The sequence below is a fragment of the Tursiops truncatus genome, chromosome 8 (genome assembly GCF_011762595.2).
Source record: "Tursiops truncatus isolate mTurTru1 chromosome 8, mTurTru1.mat.Y, whole genome shotgun sequence".
In the NCBI taxonomy this organism is placed as follows: domain Eukaryota; kingdom Metazoa; phylum Chordata; class Mammalia; order Artiodactyla; family Delphinidae; genus Tursiops; species Tursiops truncatus.
Window position 1 is genome coordinate 31,291,314 of NC_047041.1, and position 18,529 is coordinate 31,309,842.

The 18,529-nt window shown below is 38.4% G+C and overlaps 1 protein-coding gene across 12 annotated transcripts in view; it reads right to left on the reverse strand.

Moving 5' to 3' along the window:
- Window positions 1-18,485, reverse strand: part of YAP1 (Yes1 associated transcriptional regulator) — a 105,302-nt gene extending 86,817 nt beyond the window's left edge. For all 12 annotated transcript variants that reach the window (XM_019923777.3, XM_019923775.3, XM_019923776.3 and 9 more), the window contains exons 1-2: window positions 18,162-18,485; window positions 15,085-15,335 (exon numbers count right to left, since the gene is read on the reverse strand). In XM_019923777.3, coding sequence (XP_019779336.1) covers window positions 15,085-15,335; window positions 18,162-18,485 — 575 coding nt within the window. The remainder of the gene's footprint in view (window positions 1-15,084; window positions 15,336-18,161) is intronic.
- Between the last annotated feature and the right edge of the window lie 44 nt (window positions 18,486-18,529).

Genomic DNA, 18,529 nt, shown 5'->3' on the forward strand with positions numbered 1-18,529 from the left:
TAAAGCAAAGTCAAAAAAGGACTCAATATTCAGTACAGAATAAAATCCTCTCTATCTAATCCTATCCATCCCATCCTTCAAATACAACCAAAGACCAGACTCTTCTACAAACCTCTAACAACTCAGCACAACAATCTCTTTTTTCTGGGTTACTAATCTAGACTACCCAGGGCTTACCATATTGCTTAGCAGTCAACTACACATTTCCTTGTACCATTTTTATTTCACACACCTTGCCTCCTAAATGAGACAGGGACCACTTGGTTCTCAATCTGTATGTTCCGTAGCTCCAAGCACGGTGCTGAAGCTTTCTGAAGGCATCAAAACAGATGAAAATAAGTCAGTGCTTCCAAAATGACTGGGAACAACACTGAAAAGCAATTCTCAACATTTTCTGGTGAGCAGTTAGTAGGTATGTGCTGGCACCATGCTAGGTGCAGGGGGATACAATATCAACAGGTTGTAAGTGAAAACATACTCCTGATGCAAAAAGGTTCATGGGAGGCCAGAAGAGGGGACTCCAAGGCAGACTTGGGGCTAGGAAAAATCTAGGAAGACACTCTAGGGGAATTAATTAACATCTTGAGCTGAACCTTGAAGGAATTTGTGTTTCATTTAAATAGTTCTTGGGGGACTTCCCTGGTGGTCCATTGGTTAAGAATCCATCTTGCAATGCAGGGGATGCCAGTTTGATCTCTGGTCAGGGAACTAAGATCCCGCATGTCGCGGGGCAACTAAGCCCGCATGCAGCAACTACTGAGCCTGCATGCCACAGCTAGAGAGAAGCCCGCGCACCGCAACAAAAGATCCTGTGTGCGGTAACTAAGACCTGATGCAGCCAATCAATCAATCAATAAAAAGGAATGTGTGGCAATATTTAAATAAATAATAAATAAAGTTCCTTGAAAAGGGCTAGGGGGTCCGAGGGCAAAGAAATACAAAAAGCAGTTTCCCAAAAGCTATCATTCAGTAAAATATAGAAATGTCCTAAAACTCAACTTAGGTCACAGAACTAGGAAATTACTCTCAATTTTAACTACCACAATTAAGAAACTCATTATTTCACTCAATCTAATTGTGAAATTCAAGAGGATTATTCAGCGATTAGGGTGCCATTTTTAAAAGGCCTAGTAATTTGGAAGTCACCTTATAGCGATACTGTTCTCTTTTTCCTTTTAGTCTATGTTGTTGACTATCATGGGTTGTTTTGCGGAGGGGTTGGGGTTGAGGGGAGTTGTAGAGACATAGTAAGTTAGGAAATAACTCACCTTTTATAGATAATGTCTGTGACTAGAAAACCATTTCAAATATCCTAGATCAGGGGTCCCCAATCTCCAAGTACTGGTACTGGTCTGCGGCCTGTCAGGAACCAGGCCGCACAGCAGGAGGTGAGTGACAAGTGAGCAAGCGAAGCTTCATCTGCTGCTCCCCATTCATTGCTCCCCATCGCTCACATTACTGCCTGAACCATGCCCCCAACCCCATCCGTGGAAAAACTGTCTTCCATGAAACTGGTCCCTGGTGCCAAAAAGGTTGGGGTCCACTGTCCTAGATTATCATAGTTGCAAATGTCAGTACTTTTAAAGAATTTGAATTAAAAGCAGATTTCAATTCTTATAACATAATTCCTGATTTTATCAACTGATGCTTTCTTAAAATTATAGGTATTGCTAAAAATGATTTTTCTCATTTAAAATTTTCCTGAAATTGAATCCAGAACAGTGGAAAATACATTTTTTTTGTTAAAAAGATGAAGACAATTGTGGAACAACGTCTAAATATTTTAAGACATCAGACTATAATACAGACAAGCTACTAAGTTTTAAAAGTTTGACATCAAAGAGTGGAAAGTTTGCAAAATTCACATATTAGAAGTGTCCTGTTTAAGATAAAACGGCTACTAATTTTACCCCGAGTGGACTGAAGCTTAGTGGTTTTCAATTAATCATTTGCTGTTAACTAATCAAACATAATTTCCAACCACAATCAGACAATCCAATTTCATCCCTTGATGACAAAAACCCACAATGAGACCATTTTGTTTTATTTTCTATCACTATTAAAAAAACAAAACTCTATAGAGAAATGTTGTTAGGTAGGCAACAAAGTTACCTAAACTTTGAAAATCAAACTCCTCTCAAACATAGACTCCAGATCTAAAGGCTATATACATTATCGTGGAATTCCTGTAATAGTTATCTGTTTCTGTGAGCTTAAGCAAAACTGCTGGACAAGTTCTGCATTTGATAAGGTGACCTGATTTTAACTAACTAAAAGGGAGTGGGGGATGGAGGAGTCACTCTATTCTTGGATGTTGAACTATTTCCTGAAAACTTAAAAACTAGCTTCTGTTCTATAGTCCCTTAATAATCTGTTAAGAAAGTAGGTTGAGAATGCTTGAAACCTTCCTGCTCTTTAAAAAGTAAGCAATTGACAATAATTGAAGAGGGCAAACTCCGCACGGCAGCAGTCCTGAACTCTTACTCTGCCCAGGCTGCAGGGTGGGGGCCTTAGTGACTGCTGGCATGTCATCACCGACTTGCTCAGCAACTTTGCTGTAATGGCTTCAAATTGCAGGCCTGAGGAAATGCTCCATAAATAGCTGCTCTTTTTTCTTGTAAAGCCTCTTCAAAGACCCAATAGAACTCCACTACCAAAAATGGAGGAGTAACCATGGACATTTAAAAAAAAAAACAACCCTCAAGAGAACAAGTAGGAATATCCTGCTAACCAGGTTACTCATTTTGGGAGTATGAATCACAGTGCTGAAATCTGATCCACTGTTTAAATTCAACTTTTAGGTAACAAAAATTACAAGGGATTAAGTCAGTTTTTATAATCATGCAATTTCATGAAAAGGAAAAAGAACTGTTGTTTTTATAGGCCTTTAGAAAAAGGGATGTATACTAAGTTTGAAATTAAATGTTTGAGAATGTCTTTATTAACTCCCAGTGGAGCAGTGCTCCTTCATGTCCATTCATAAGCAACCTGGAAACCTAGACACTTGTGGTGTGGTCACAGAAAACACTTTGGGGAAGCAGCAACCCCATAAATATAAACTTCTAAGGTAACTGTGAGCACTCATACCTCCTGCACTACTTATGTTTATAGATATTTACATATATGTAACTTGATAATTCAGATAACTTACTAGTCTGTAAATCAACAAAAATTCAACGATCAGTCAATTAACAAACTCAAATCTATTTGCAATAACAATGAAGATTGTTCTTACTTGAATTCAAGTAGGGAAAGAAAGCAGCAATGTAGTGTTTAAATCAAACACAAGTAAGTACCAGGAAATCCAGGTTCCATTTCTGCTACAATTTTCCATGTGAGTTCATGCCTTAGTTAATTTAAACAAGGCAGTTTTTAAAAATAAAATACCAGAGTCAAGTTTTAGAAGAGAGTTACAATTAGATGTCAATTAGAATTCATGGTCTTAAATATAAATGCTGACATGTAATCAAAAAGCCCATATTCTGTCTAACTTACTGAATGGTTTATAAATAACTTGACTGATTTGATGGCATCTCAAGAGGAAACACTTACCAACTTATATTATTCACCAAAAATGAGATTTTACATGTTAACGGTATAAACTGTTTTCCGGTGACATGCTTTACCCTGAGATTTTCAGGCCTCAGGTGATAACTCACCAATCTTGAACATTATTTTTTAAAAACTTCCAATCCAAGTGTGGTAGGCTGAAAAACATGGCCACCATATTTTGCAGTACCTCCCATCAAGAGGCAGTCTACTTCCCAAGCCCTTGAACCTGAGCTGACCTTGTCACTAGCTTCAACCAACAGAATGTAGGAGAAGTGACATTATGCAATGGCCTCAGAAGGCTTTGCAGCTTCTGCCTTCATCCCCCTAGAAGGCTCCCACCAACACATAAGGAAACCTCTGTGCCCAACTGGGCAACCACCTACAAGCCAAGAGGACAAGCCTCAGAATGAAACCTAACTTGATCTTAGACTCCACAGCCTCCACAACTGTGAGAAGTACTAGGTGGTAGTTTAAGCAACCCAGTCCGTGGTTTTTTGTATGGCAGCCCAGTTTAGTAAGTCAACCAGTGAGAGCAAATGACCTCCATGTGGCTTAATATAAAACAGCTGAAATCCTGATGGCCTAATATGTTGCTGTCAAATATACTCAATTCTTAATTACTGGAATTCCTGAAACTCCCAACATCCTTCCAAAACCATGTTAAACTGAGTTTTAGGTAAAGAATTCTGGCTGCTCTGTGTCCCATAGAAGTTTTATTAATAAATTTAAAATAGGAGTGTTTTAAAAGACACAATTTAGCTTATAATAGTGATAGGCAGAATATTAGATTTGTTTTACAATTTATTTTAATAAAATTAATATGCACTCAAATGTTTATTTGGTTTTGGTAATGTACAATGGACTAAATTATCTGATTCTGCCTGTCTAAAACAAATTCTAAAGCTTAATTTAAAAAATTCTTTAAATCTCTGAAAGAAAATGTTTCAGCAGCTTTCCTACCAACTTTAAAAAGTAAAAATTGTAACTTTTTACAGCATATTTTACTATTAATTCAATTTGTCCAGCAATAATATCAAGGAATGAAAAGGGTTTATATTCATTTTGCGAATTCTAATAAAGTTTACTTGGTAAACAGATAAACATTAAGCTAAACTTAAAAGTACCAGAAAAATGAAAACAATCCCTTTTAACTAGCATTTCCTGACAAATAATATTGTCAAAAATTAGCAAAAAAAAAAAATCTTAAATAGGCTGTAACATGAAAATAAAGTTAAAAAATGCATACGGGATACAACTATATTTGACAATGTTCATGTAATGATGGTCTGTAATAGATGGTCTTCACTTTTAAAACTTTGTTTTTTCCCAAGCAGTGAATAAAACCATGCCATTTAGTGGTTTTTCAAGTGTTTTGATATTAGAATTGTTTTTTTAAATGCCCAAGGTCAGAGTGCAGATTTAACCACAATTAATAACTTAATTTTGATGAAAGTAAATGCAAATATAATTTATATGTTGTATAATATATTATATTAGAATACATTAACATTACATAATATGTTAGATGCAAACATAATTCAAAACGGGAAGGGCAAGCACTTTGGCTGTTACCAGAAAATCTTTTTGCAGCTGTCTTTTGTTTCCCCACTTCCTATGCCCCCACATTCATTGAGCTGAAAATGCTAATTCTATAAGCATAACTTGAGTACTGTCTCTTCGAGGTCCCAATGCCACAACCTCATTACTTCTCCCCTGAATTCCCATAGTAATCTACTCACTGGTATCATTTTTACACCTACGTAATTTTATTTCTTATTCATTTAATTCTAAAGCAGTCAAATATTCCCTGTCCATGGAACAAATCTGTAACCCTAAAGTAGAACTATTATTCATTTATACCCTAAAAATAAGCAATTATCTTTCTTTTTTAAAAAATTAGTTTATTTATTTTTGGCTGCATTGGGTCTTTGTTGCTGCGTGCAGGCTTTCTCTAGTTGTGGCAAGTGGGGGCTACTCTTCGTTGCGATGCGAGGGCTTCTCATTCCGGTGGCTTCTCTTGTTGTGGAGCACGGGCTCTAGGCACGCGGGCTTCAGTAGTTGCAGCACGCGGGCTCAGTAGTTGTGGCTCACCGGCTCCAGAGTGTAGGCTCAGTAGTTGTGGCACACGGGCTTAGTCGCTCTGCAGCATGTGGGATCTTCTCCGACCAGGGATCGAACCCGTGTCCCCTGCACTGGCAGACGGATTCTTAACCACTGCGCCACCAGGGAAGTCCCACAATTATCTTTTTTAATAGTTGTAGTTATTTGAGTTTAAGAATAATCTCAAACTTACAAAATTAACTTTAAAAATACACAAGTAAATACTCTAGCATCTTTTTAGCATGGAGTTACACAGCAATAATAATTAAGCAGGGACTATAGGCATCAATCAGGGTGACTATCAACCAATAGACTGAAATAAATGAGCAGCCTAAGGGACATCATCTACCAATAAATATATCAAGAGCTACATACACAAGGCTGAACAGAGAAGACAAAATCTATCTTTATTGAGCTTATAGTTAGTTAGCCTCCACAGCTTCTCCATTGAGAGATAGTTAGCAATGAAAAGGTAAACAAGATGACTTGCAATGAATGGTGTCTTGAGACCCACCTGGTCTATCAAGACTGATATATTATTAATATTGTCCCAACTCTACAGAGGGGAACTCAGTGAACCCTTAAACAATGCCTGCTACATAAAACCAAGAGGTTAAGTGTTTATGAAATGAAGAGACCACTAAGCACACATACTGAATTCAAAGAAGCTAACTAAGAATAAGCAGGGTGAAAGAAACCACAACCACGTTAATGTAAGTGACCCAACACACACCACCCAGAACCAAGTGGGTCTTTTTTGAGCAAAATCACCCTGTGTTTGAGGGAGTAGAGGGAGCTGGGCAAATTCTTATCTGTAGTGTGATGGGCATTAACTGAAAACTGAAGAATAGACAGGTACACAAAGGGCATGCTTTGTCTTCTGTGTCTGAAGGACAATATTGTGTTTGAGGACAATAATATTAATTTCACATATCATTGTCTAGAAACAGTGATTATTGTATCACCCACAAGAAGAGATTTGTACCAGTCTTAACAGGAAAGTCTGCACACCCTCCGGCTGGGAGGGGTTAACAGTCCTATTACATCATCTGGAGCTCATCCAGACTACACGATTTCAGAAACATAACCTGTATCAGTCTGAACATGTGTAGAGGAAAAACAGAAACATCTGTATTTTGGCCAACTCTTCCACAGATTTTTTTTTTTTCCATCTTAGAAAAAAAAAATTAGCCAGGAGAGCTTGGTAAATCTTAACTGTGACCCTATCACTGGTAAGGATTAGTACCAGGCAAGGTCTCAGAAATCTCATTTAGCTCATTTCTAACATTAGTACTTTGCTATTTTAACACACTTCTTTACTTATTTAACTAAGTTGTGTTAATTCTGTTCCATTCCTCTACCCCATTCAACTTAATACCTTTTACAACCCCCAGGTATCCGCCTTTTCAGTATCATTTAGCACTCTTCTCTGATGTTAGAGTGTTCTGGTCTGATTTTGCATTGGTCAATTAAGATTTTATGCAGATTTTAAAAGGTTTGCTTCCTCCTCTTCTATAAAAAAATGTCCATATGTAACTGCTTTTTAACTACTCAAGGAAGAGATTGCTGGAAAAGTGGATCTGAAGAAATTTCACTTGAGATCAACAACAAAGGGTCCTAACACATCTCTGTTACTACCTATAGTGAATCCATTTTAACCTAAACCCAGTTTTCATAAAATTCTAACTACTTACATCTCCATGGTTAGTTTATATGTAAAAAACACTCTATTACTATTACTCTATGACATCTACAATGGCCTACTGAAGACAGCACAGGCTACTTTTCTGAGCTATCAAAAGAGCACTTGCTAGGGAAAGCAACAACCTAAACTAAGATAAAACCAAGTTATACACCTCTGGGGGTTAACCTACATAAGTATACCAATAACTATTTAATGAACTTAGATATGCATAAATATTTTCTTTATCCTACCATCTATATTGATGAAAACCAGCTGAAAGGAAGGAATGAAAGAAAACAGATGCACTGATTTCATAAGGCTATTTTACTTTAAAGCCCAACTTTTTTAAGTTGTGTATACTAGACAAAAAACTTGAAAATGACATAAAAACAGATAGGATCAGCTCCATTATTCTATGTACTAATAGGAATTAAGTCTCCAGTCTCTCTGCCCCTTCACACTATTTCAGAATCCAAACCCTCTGAACAAATTCATACACTGCTGGATGCCAAGCACCCCAGTGTCAAAGTACACAGTTCCCCCCTTTAAGAAAATCTAACATATGAAGATTTAAAGTAGCAAAACCGATGCTGAAGACCAATGTCACTGAAGTAATCATTTGCCTGGTAAAAGCATTTATTTAAGTACTGATTTAAAAGTGATCCTGTAGGGACTTCCCTGGTGATCCACTGGCTAAGACTCTGTGCTCCCAATGCAGAGGGCCCAGGGTTTGATCCCTGGTCAGGAAACTAGATCCCACATGCCTCTACTAAGAGTTGGCACGCTGCAACTAAGAGTTCACGCGCCACAACTAAGACCCAGCGCAGCCAAATATATAAACAAACAAAGAATAAATATGTTTTTAAAAAAAACTAGTTAAAAAAAAGTGATCCTGTAATATTTAAGTCAAATAATACGAAATTGGCAGTAGTTACTGTTTGGGGCTTAGAAAACTGGCAACTTTATAGAGTCAACCTAATAATTGCAAAATTGGATTCACAAAAATCAAGCCTACAAAGAACTTTTAAAAATCTATTGCACACCCCCTCCCTGGCCTAAGCAGGAAATGGGAAATTCATGTTCCAGAGAAGTAGACTAAGAGGATCTGGATTCACATACCTGGCACAGCCAAGAGCAAGGATGAAACCCCACACTCTCAACCCTAAAACACTGGCTCTCCATCTTAACACCCATTACCACCAGCAATGCTCTCTAGAGAGGGGACTGCCAGATTTTTATCTGGAGAAACTGACCACTACAAGAGAACCTAACAAAGATAATGACATTTAGGGCCTCCCACAACTTCAGGGCCTGGTTGGTTCCTGTTACATTACTCTCCAGTGAAGCCTGCTTAAGACATTGAAAGCAGAAAAAATTTAAAAAGAAACACCCACTATAATATCCTTAGAGAGATATTATATTACTACATCCATGAAATAAGAACAGCATGTTATTAAAAATAACAAAGGAACAATGAACTCAGAAAAGATTCCCTGGAAATTAAGAACGATAAATACCTTTTTGGGGTGAAAAAAAAAACTGAAAAATTAAAAGCTAAAGTTGAAGGAATCTCCCAGAAAGCATAACAAAAGGCGGGAAAGATAAGAAAATTCAAGAGTTATTCTGACAAGCAGGAATTCCAGAAACAGCGAAAAGATTAAAAAGACTGGAAGAAATTATCCGGGAACTAATAAAAGAAATCTTTCCTAGGACCAAAGGACAGTTAGGGCAACTATACTGCAAAACTTTAAAGGGCACCACTCACACTGAAGACTGAGTTTCCAAACAATGTAATCTTTACAATGAATTTTAGGGCTTCCCTGGTGGCGCAGTGGTTGAGAGTCCGCCTGCCAATGCAGGGGACACAGGTCCGTGCCCCGGTCTGGGAAGATCCCACATGCCGCGGAGCGGCTGGGCCCGTGAGCCATGGCCGCTGAGCCTGCGCGTCCGGAGCCTGTGCTCCGCAGCGGGAGAGGCCACAACAGTGAGAGGCCCGCGTACAGTTAAAAAAAAAAAAAAAAAAAAAAAATTTAAATGGTAGTGTAACGTGTTCTATAAATATGGAATTTTTAAAAGGGGGGAAAATCTCAAAGGAGCTGGAAATGTTTGCCTCTGGAGAATGCAAGCCATAGATAAAGAAAAGTGAGTTAAAACTGCTCTTTTTCATTATAACCCTAATAGCACTAAGGGATTTTCTGAATCTATGTATATGTTACTCCCCTAAAATTAAATTTCAAAATATATGTTTATAGATAAGACTATATAAACAAGTATGTTCAACCATCTCTCCTTGGCAGAAGAATCTAGGTGCTTCCTCCCAAACTTTCTCCTTTCCTGAATTTTCCAATTCTCTCTAACGAACATGTGTTACTTTTGTAATTAAAAAAATACACCTTATTAAAAATCCACAAAATCAGATACATGGGGAAAGAAGCGAAGGAAGGAAGAACTTTTATAAATATAAAACAAAAGAACCCCACATTCATGCTTGTACAGAAAAAAAAAATCCACCTCTTACCCCCACCTCCTAGATAGGGTTTAGCTCCTTCCCAAAACCCTGCTTCATACTACAGTCACTTCAGGATATGTGAGAAGTTACATTTCAAAGAACTTCGTAAATCCACATTCAATTGTGTGAAAGCACAAAGTAGCACTCTGAAGAAAGCCATTTTTACTCTGAAGCCCAGATCAACTAGTCTATAGTAAGTTTTCATGCATGTATCAAAAAGCTCATTCTCTAAAACGTATATTTACTGGATAAAGAAAGACCTTACTTTAAAAATAATCAAAAATCTCCTCACCTTGGGTTAAGTAAGAAATTGAAAGAGGAAGAAAGGAGCTTTTAACAAAATGTACCCTCACCACCCGCAAAGCAAGACCCAGCTGAAAAATCTGAAAAGTCTATTGATTAACACTATCCTGTGAAGAAAAAAAGAAGCACACTAAAGTGAAAATAGGTAAGTAACAGCACTAACCACAAATAAAGCACTGAAAATATTTGGTGAAAGAAAACAGCAATATTTTAAATAGATACGCCTATTTGCATTATTTTGTTAATTTGCAACATTATTCAGAGAAACAACATCTTATTATTTGATGTGTTAAAGATTATGATGCTTCTCATGCTAAAAGCCAAATAAGGATTAAACTACTGACCACTTTTGTGTAAAATATTAAAGAGAAGGGAATAAAAAAAGACCATTGTGATTTATACCAAACTTCTTTTGTTTGCTTTTAGAAGGGGTGAAGCCCTACGCAAATAGAAGTGCTTCCACGGTAGCAGTACTTGTTCCCAGGAAACTTGGTGCTACAGTACTTGAGCAGAACCACGAAGCAATTCTTCATAAAAACAGCAACGTCCCTTTCGTGGCTTGAAGTTCCGATCAATCCTCGAATCAGAAGCCTTTCTTGTAAAAAGTGCATCACTTAGTAACCATAGTTATTGAACCACACAGCTCTTTAAGACCCTCCTTTATACAATGCTACTCAACTACTATTAAACTTTCAAGTCATAATTAATGGCTAAATTATGCTATTACTGAAGGTAGCAAATTAAGTTTGAATAATCTTAACTGATTTTTAAAACAACTTCACTTTGATTTGCCCTAAGCCTAAACTTCACTAAATATTTTGACAACTAAAAGGTTAGATTTAGAGTTTACCTCTTCCCAAAAGTCTTAAGATAAAATATGTTTCAGAGTCATACTAGCATTACTATTTGGGGATGCTAATTTACATTATTTTTCCAACTATACTGTAAAACATTCTTCTACATTACTAATGAAGACTGATCTCAGGGTTTCAAAAACTTTTTAAAGTTTCAACTATTTGAATATTACCTAGGCTTTTTTCTTTATAGTTAACATGAAGCTTTGGGGGAGAAATATGCTTTCAATGTTACTTTTTAAAGAAAATTTGCCTACCATCTTGCAGCTAATTGAGTTTGCTGAAATTAAACATCTAGTTTGATAAAGGTTAAGTACTTTTTTAGTTCACTCTAAAAATACTCATTATTTCCCCCAGTAAATAAACTAATCTCTATGTTCTATTTACTGTCACATCCACTATCGTCCAACTGTTTTGTTTTTTTTTTTCTACCACTGTATCCAACAGATTCACCAGCATTTTTCTACCTAAATCACTGTGGCACCATGGGCCATTCTTCCCCGGGGTGCCCACCCACCAAGCAGAAGCAAGCATTTTTTCTGAGAGCTGAGGGCATACTTTTATCTCCTTTCTCCACTCAGCCTCAATCAGCAAGATAAATGGGCAGGGACAGTCCTTCCCTCAAATAGGGAAATACTCTGCTTTCGGATTTTTAAAACAAGTATAATTGACTTATTATATTAGGGAAATGTTTTGTGATTGCAATTTCAACTGTTTATGGTTATTTTTTTCTTTTGGCAGCTTAATCAACAGTTAAGGGCAATATTACAAGCGTTTCATTCTTAAAGGGAAATCATTTGGATTACATTTGATATAACAAGAAACCAAAGAGAACAGCTTATTCTCAATGAAACTGTTCCTTTTTAAAACATCTAGTCTTTATTACGGTAACAATGTATACACTGTATGTGTTCATAGTCTTCTGCTGGGCAAGTGTTTGGGAGAAGAAGCAAGACCAAATTACGATAACAAGAAACAGTTTAATTCATCTCCTTTAATTGATACATGTCTGAAGTAGCTTTAATTAGGGCAGTGGAGCATTCACTTCTGAAACAAGATACATGGTCAATAGAAAAAGAATCAAACCATTTGTAGCAATTAATAACACCTGCAAGGTAAGTTCATTTAATGTTGGAATATTGGCTGAGTTATATGTTGCAGAATGCAAAAAATCTCTGAAAAACATACCTTTTTAAACTGTGAATCAAGATACTCAATAATTTTAATAAAATCCCAGCCACAAGAAACCTTGAATCTTCAAGGATTAAAAACACTGAGGCCAGTTATTCAGAAAATGATAGATAGTAGAAATGAAACAAAAATGACTTCTTAAAAATTAGAAGATTATTAAAACAATGCAAATCTCCACACTTCTAAAATTACTGGATGAGATTTCTAAAATCAAATTATAAGGTCCTATATGGTACATTTTACACAAGAAGTTCTTTGTATGTGGTAATAGTTGCAAGGCATCAGAGTCAATAAAATAAATCTGAGAAGTAAGAGCACTCCTTGTAACAAGAAATATTATAGAATACTAATTCAGGAAGTTATTCAGCAGCTTATAAAGAAATAGGAAGTTGTTGACCAACTACTTGAAGAACTATTTCCTGTAGGAAAACTATAAGACAGATGAAGAAAGCAATAATTCTCAGAGCAATAAAAGAATTATTTTAAAATAAAGCTCAATACACAATGTTGAAGAAATTAGTTTTAAACAGTAAATTCAGTAGAACAAATATACCCAATATACAGACTAAGCTTTTTAAAAATACTTCACAATCATACCAGAACTTGAATATGTGTCATTGATAAATGTAGCCAGTACCATACTTCCTCCTTATCACTTGCCAACCTAAGGTACAAGTCTTCCTCGGAAAATCTCACTGACCTAGGCAGGGCTTTAAAAATCCCAATAGTTGCCTACCTATAATCCTTCAGTAATTATGCTGCCTTGAAACAATAGGATGGGCCAACTGACTTCAAAGTCATTCATCTAAGGTCGCAAGACAACAACTAGTTGTTTCCCTGCATTTCCTGACACGTACCAAATAATCAATGATTTTGCCTGCTTTTACTGACCAAGACACATCTAACAGGGAAAACATTTCTATTCCTGAAGGTTTGATATGAGAAAATTATTCCATGGTGTCAAAAATCTTCATGTTTCTCATATAATAAATCTACTTTTACTTCCACGTGAGAATCCCTCAAAAATCTTAAAGAATAATCATGTTTATCTCTCTTCTTCCCAGTTTTTCATTTCCATGGTAACCATTATCCATATGGCATAATTTTCGTATCATTTTGTCCTGGTTTACCTTTGCTACAGGCTCACTTGAGCGGGGTGCTTGGGGTGGTGTGGTGTGTGCGTGTGTATACCCTTCATTAATCCATCTTTGAGAGAAACACTTCTCAAAGGAAGAACCATTGGAAACTAAAAAATAAAGTATAGAACATTTCAGGTCAAAACAAAAAGATCATTCAAAATAATAAAAATGTAGGCCCATGTCACCTAGAAGCAATTATTACAAGATACAAAAGACTAGAAGAGGAGCATAAATGTTGCTCTTTAATCATAGACTTTTAGCTATAACATCAACCAAAGAAGAGAGGCAAGCCAGCTATTAAGCTGTTTAAAAATCTCCCCAGGTCAGCATGTGACCCAGCAGGGAGAGGTTCAAAAAAGTACAGCCTTTCTTTTTCCTAACAACCTGGTTTGTTTCCACTCCTTTCCCTTCAAGACACATCCCTCACAGCTAGTAGCTCTTTCAATCATTTACTCTGGATGTCTGCTTGAGAACAAATAATCTTGCTCATGCAGATGAGTCTGCCAGACTTGTGTGTACTTTCCAGTCTCAGGCCCTTTATTGTTCTGGTTGAAACCTGACCCTTTGAAATGGATACCAGGACACCAGAAAACGAATTTAAAATATAAGAAAAAAGTTGGAGGAAAAGGGGCAAAAAACTGCAGAAACTTTTTAAGATCAAACTTTTCCCTCTGCTCTTCTAAATAAGCTTGTCACAAAACTGTATCTTACACTGCAAAGTAACAATCTGCCCCAAAAGACAATCAATATAAAATACTAAGACACACAACAAAACAATATCATTATTGTATTATCTGATCTAATGAATAAATGTTACATTTCCCTTAGGAGTAGACTGTCAGGACAGATCACAATCAAAACTTGGACTGTTTTTTACTTTATTATCTCAACATGATTAAACAATACTAAGTAAGCAACTTTCTGAAAACATCAATTTCAGTCTATAATAATTACTTTTAGGAAACATTTTGTATATACTTATTCCAAACACACCAAATAAAAATATTAAGGTCCTACCTATAATTTCAAAACAAGAAGGGACGAAATTCTATTTTGATCTTTTCAGCTTCAATGAAATTTTGCCATTTTTTTAAACACACAAAAAAATAAGGCTGATAAAAACAAATAACCCAATGGCTTTGTTTTTGTTTTCCCAGAGAAGAGAGATTCTGTTTTGAAGGCCTGCTAGCTCGAAGAAGTTTGACACTGAGCTTGTATATCAAGCGGGAAAATTCATATTTCTCTTTACCCTTTGAGGGAAAAACAAACTGGTAAATCACATCAAACTGCAGCTAAAGGGTCTGTCATCTCACAACCTAAAGTACTATAATATTAGACTCCTAGGAAATTCCTCCTTATTTTTATAGTTCTCTTCTACCAGTAAAATGGTAGAAAAGGTAAGTAGTACTGCACATACTCATAAACCTATGCCAGCCCCAAAACTCTCACAATTTGAAATTCTTCATGGTATCCTTTCAGTTTTGAGCTAGGCTAGTTAATAGGTTTGGCACAAACTCAAAAGGAGAACATCCAAATTGCCACAAAATAAAAGATTATTAAAAGGTTATGAACCAGGAATCCATAAAGCTTTCAAAACATTACCTAAAGAAGGTATTTAGCTCATACTGAACTGAAAAAAGAATTATGGAAGATATAACTGAGCTTGACATAAATATTAAGTACAATATAAAAATAAATGACGTTTTATATCTTTGTACCAGAAAATTATCTCCTACCATTATTTTCACTTACTTTAAGAAGTATCTCTGACCAGAAGATGTCTTTGCCATCTCCCAGCCCGCTGGCAGAGGTACGTCATCAGGTATCTCAAAAGAAGACTGTCTAAGGTGTTGAGCAGTGGGTGTAGCTGCTGGGCCAGAGACTACTCCCGTGGGTGTCAATGTCCCAGGAGATACGGCTCCCAGCTGCAGGGAAGCTGGAGAGGAATGAGCTCGAACATGCTGTGGAGTCAGGGCCCCTGCAGTGCCTGCATCAGTACTGGCCTATTAGGAATATTAAAACAAAGATTTCTTAAAATTTGCTTTCAAAGAGAGTCCCTTTAGATTTCTTAGATAGATATTTGGTTGCAATGAAATTCTAAATCCAAAGGCACATTTCAACATTTAATATTTGACACAGAGGAATACAGGTTTGCAGATGGATACTTTTAAATGTTTACGTGAAGGCCAAGGCAGTATGGTGCTTTTCCAAGTTCTAAAATGTTCTAGGTATAAACAAAACCCAAGGAATATAGCTATGGATTCTTTTTCTTTCTTTTTTTTAAACTAGGTTTTACACAGTGAATGTTTTTTCCAAGCCAAGTCCTAAACACACAACAGTTGTCATTTTTTTCTCACCATGGACAAATGTCATCAATAAAGCAACCATCAAAATTTATACAACTTTTAAGGAATACAAAAGATCCAGAAACATCCGAATATTCTTAAAAGCCTCCTAATGAATGAAATAAAAACCCAGCCATATATTTGTACCTAGATGATAAAGATGCCAACAATTCCATTACAATATAACTTAAGAATTTACAAACATATTTACAACTGTGTAGTAGCAGAAAAAATCCTGAACTCAGACCCTAAAGTTCTGGGTTCCAGTCCAAGCTGTCTAGTGTGACACTGAACAATATCATAATCTCTGAGCCTCAAGTTTTCTCGTTTGTTAAATAGCTTTTTTTCATGATGGAAAAATGAGTATATGAATTTATATCCAATAATTTGTGAACAATAGTATTTACAACCCACATTTGTAGTATTCATAATCTAGTACAGTTATTTAAATTCCTTAACTGAAGAGTTAGGGTTTATCAAAAAGTTAGAATTTCCTAGATTCATATAGGCAAGTAAGGAAGACTAAAAGCAATCAGCAGATGCATCTATGCCTTGATGTTAAATCATGTACATTCTGAGTTTCCAATCAGAATGAATTAGGACTCATTAGCAGAAATAAAAAGTCAAATTTATAGATGCACGACACTTGGATAAAAAAGGCATTAAAACAAACAAAACTACAATAGATTATGAATAGTATGAATCCATAAACTGCTGATATAAATTACTGTGCAATTATTTACTAGAAAAATAAGTATTGCAACTTTTAGTTGCAATTCTTTACGGCTTATAGATGCCACAAAATGGGGAATTCAATCTCCTATGGGTATTATACTTTCAAAACATATTAACTAACAGCATAGTCGTGTAGACTGTGGGGTGCAATGCCAACACATTTTTACCCATAATGAGTCCAGAAACTCATTTCCAGGGGTAAGAGAAAAAAGCATACCTAAGTCTACTTCTTACAAATTGAAGTATTTGGGGCAAGCTGCTAAATTGTTTTTCCTTCCTCTTCCTTAACGCAGGTTTTTGTCAGCAGGTTAAGTGAGTTTTTCTGAGTTCCAAAACCCCTTGGTCTGAGGCAGGAGAACACACCACAGGCCTGCTGCAAATAGGAGGGGCGATGGGAGTGGGGCGATAACTGTTCTTCCCACTCAAGTTACAGCCGAATGGACTAACTACATCGCAGTATTTGGAAAACCAATTAACTTCTGGACAAAGTTCCTATGCTGAAGTTTAGCCTGAAGCAAGCTCTTTTTAAAAAAGTAAGGAAAGGAATAAAAACCTGCACTAAACAAATCTTCTGGGACAGGTCAGAATGTTAACACTTTCATAATAGTTTCACTTTAATGTTGGATCACGTTGACAAAGTAATCGAACGTTGTGTATGTGGAACAGCCATGTTCATATCCTCAATAAGAATTAAAGAGCAATGGCGAGCCTCGAATTAGTCATCACTTCCCAAACATTAACTTCTAATCACAGTTGAACTAGGCAGGACTCGGCCTATGAGTCAACCTGCAGTGCGTTATCAAAGGCTTCTGTTAAAACCAAAGCACGGTAAAGCTCAACTCAGGTCCTGCGCAACGTGTAGATGTGGCTAATTTAAAAGCATTTCGGCAAACTGTAAATAATAGTCTCCAACGGGGAAGCCAACACGTGAACCAACTAAGTTTGATAAGAGTAAGCCTGCCTGACTTCCAAGGCGCTAGGTAAGGGCAGGGGTGAAAGCACTAACTCCATAAACAACTTCCAGGAAAGTCTGGATCCTGTATTCAGAAAGCGCCGGGGCCGCGAAGAAAATAAATGCTTTTGGGAGGGGGAGGGGGAGAAAGAGCGAGAAACTAAATGGACTGGTTCAACCCCCACCCCTAATCAACACTGGAAAACAAGAGAACAATTATTTGACTCCCTAGGAGACTGAAGTGGACCGAGAGGCCCCGAAGGAAAGGGGGCCCAGGGCTCAACTTCACAAACTCGGCCGCCGCTGGCAGCTCACCCACACACAGATGCCAGAGGCCCCCCTCCCCCTCCCCGGCCCCGCGGCGGCGGCGGCGGCGGAGGGAGCGAAGGTGCGGAGCGCGGCGGCGCGCGCATTGTGCAAGCCCACCGCGGCCCGGGCCCGACTCTCCCCACCCCCTTCCTTCCTCCCCACCTCCCCTGCCACTCCCGCCAACCTCCCGAGAACCCCAGGAAGAAAGAAAAGGCAGGGAAAAGCACGCCCCCCGGGGCTGCAACCGCTGAGAGAAACTACAAGGGGAAAAACAAATCTCGGCCCCGGACTCCGGGACGAGTGGGGAGCCCGTAGCCGCGGCCGGCCGGCGCCTCCAGTCCCCCCGCCTCTCCGCGAGCCCCCATCCCCACCTCTCTAGCGCTCCCGGAACCCCCCTCCGCGGCCAGGGCTCGCGGCCGCCGCTCCCGAGCGCCCCCGGGCCTGGGGCCCGCCCGACGGGAAAGTGGGGAGAGGGGCGGCCAGGTTACCTGTCGGGAGTGGGACTTGGGCTCTGGAGGCTTGAAGAAGGAGTCAGGCAGCTTCCGGAGCCTCATGGGCACGGTCTGGGGCACGTTGGCCGTCTTGGGGTTCATGACGGCGTTGAAAAGCGCCTCCAGGTCGGTCTCCGAGTCCCCCCGGACGTGCACGATCTGGTGCCCGGCGGGGGGGGCCTGCGGTGCCGCCTGGGACCCCGGGGGTGCCGGCTGCCCGGGCCCGGACGGCGGGCCCTGCCCCTGGGGGGGCTGCGCGGGCGGCTGCCCTTGGCCCTGGGGGGCTGGCTGAGGCGGCGGCTGCTGCTGCCCGGGATCCATGGTTTCTCCCTCCCCCGACGCGCACCCCGACCAGGCGGGCAAGG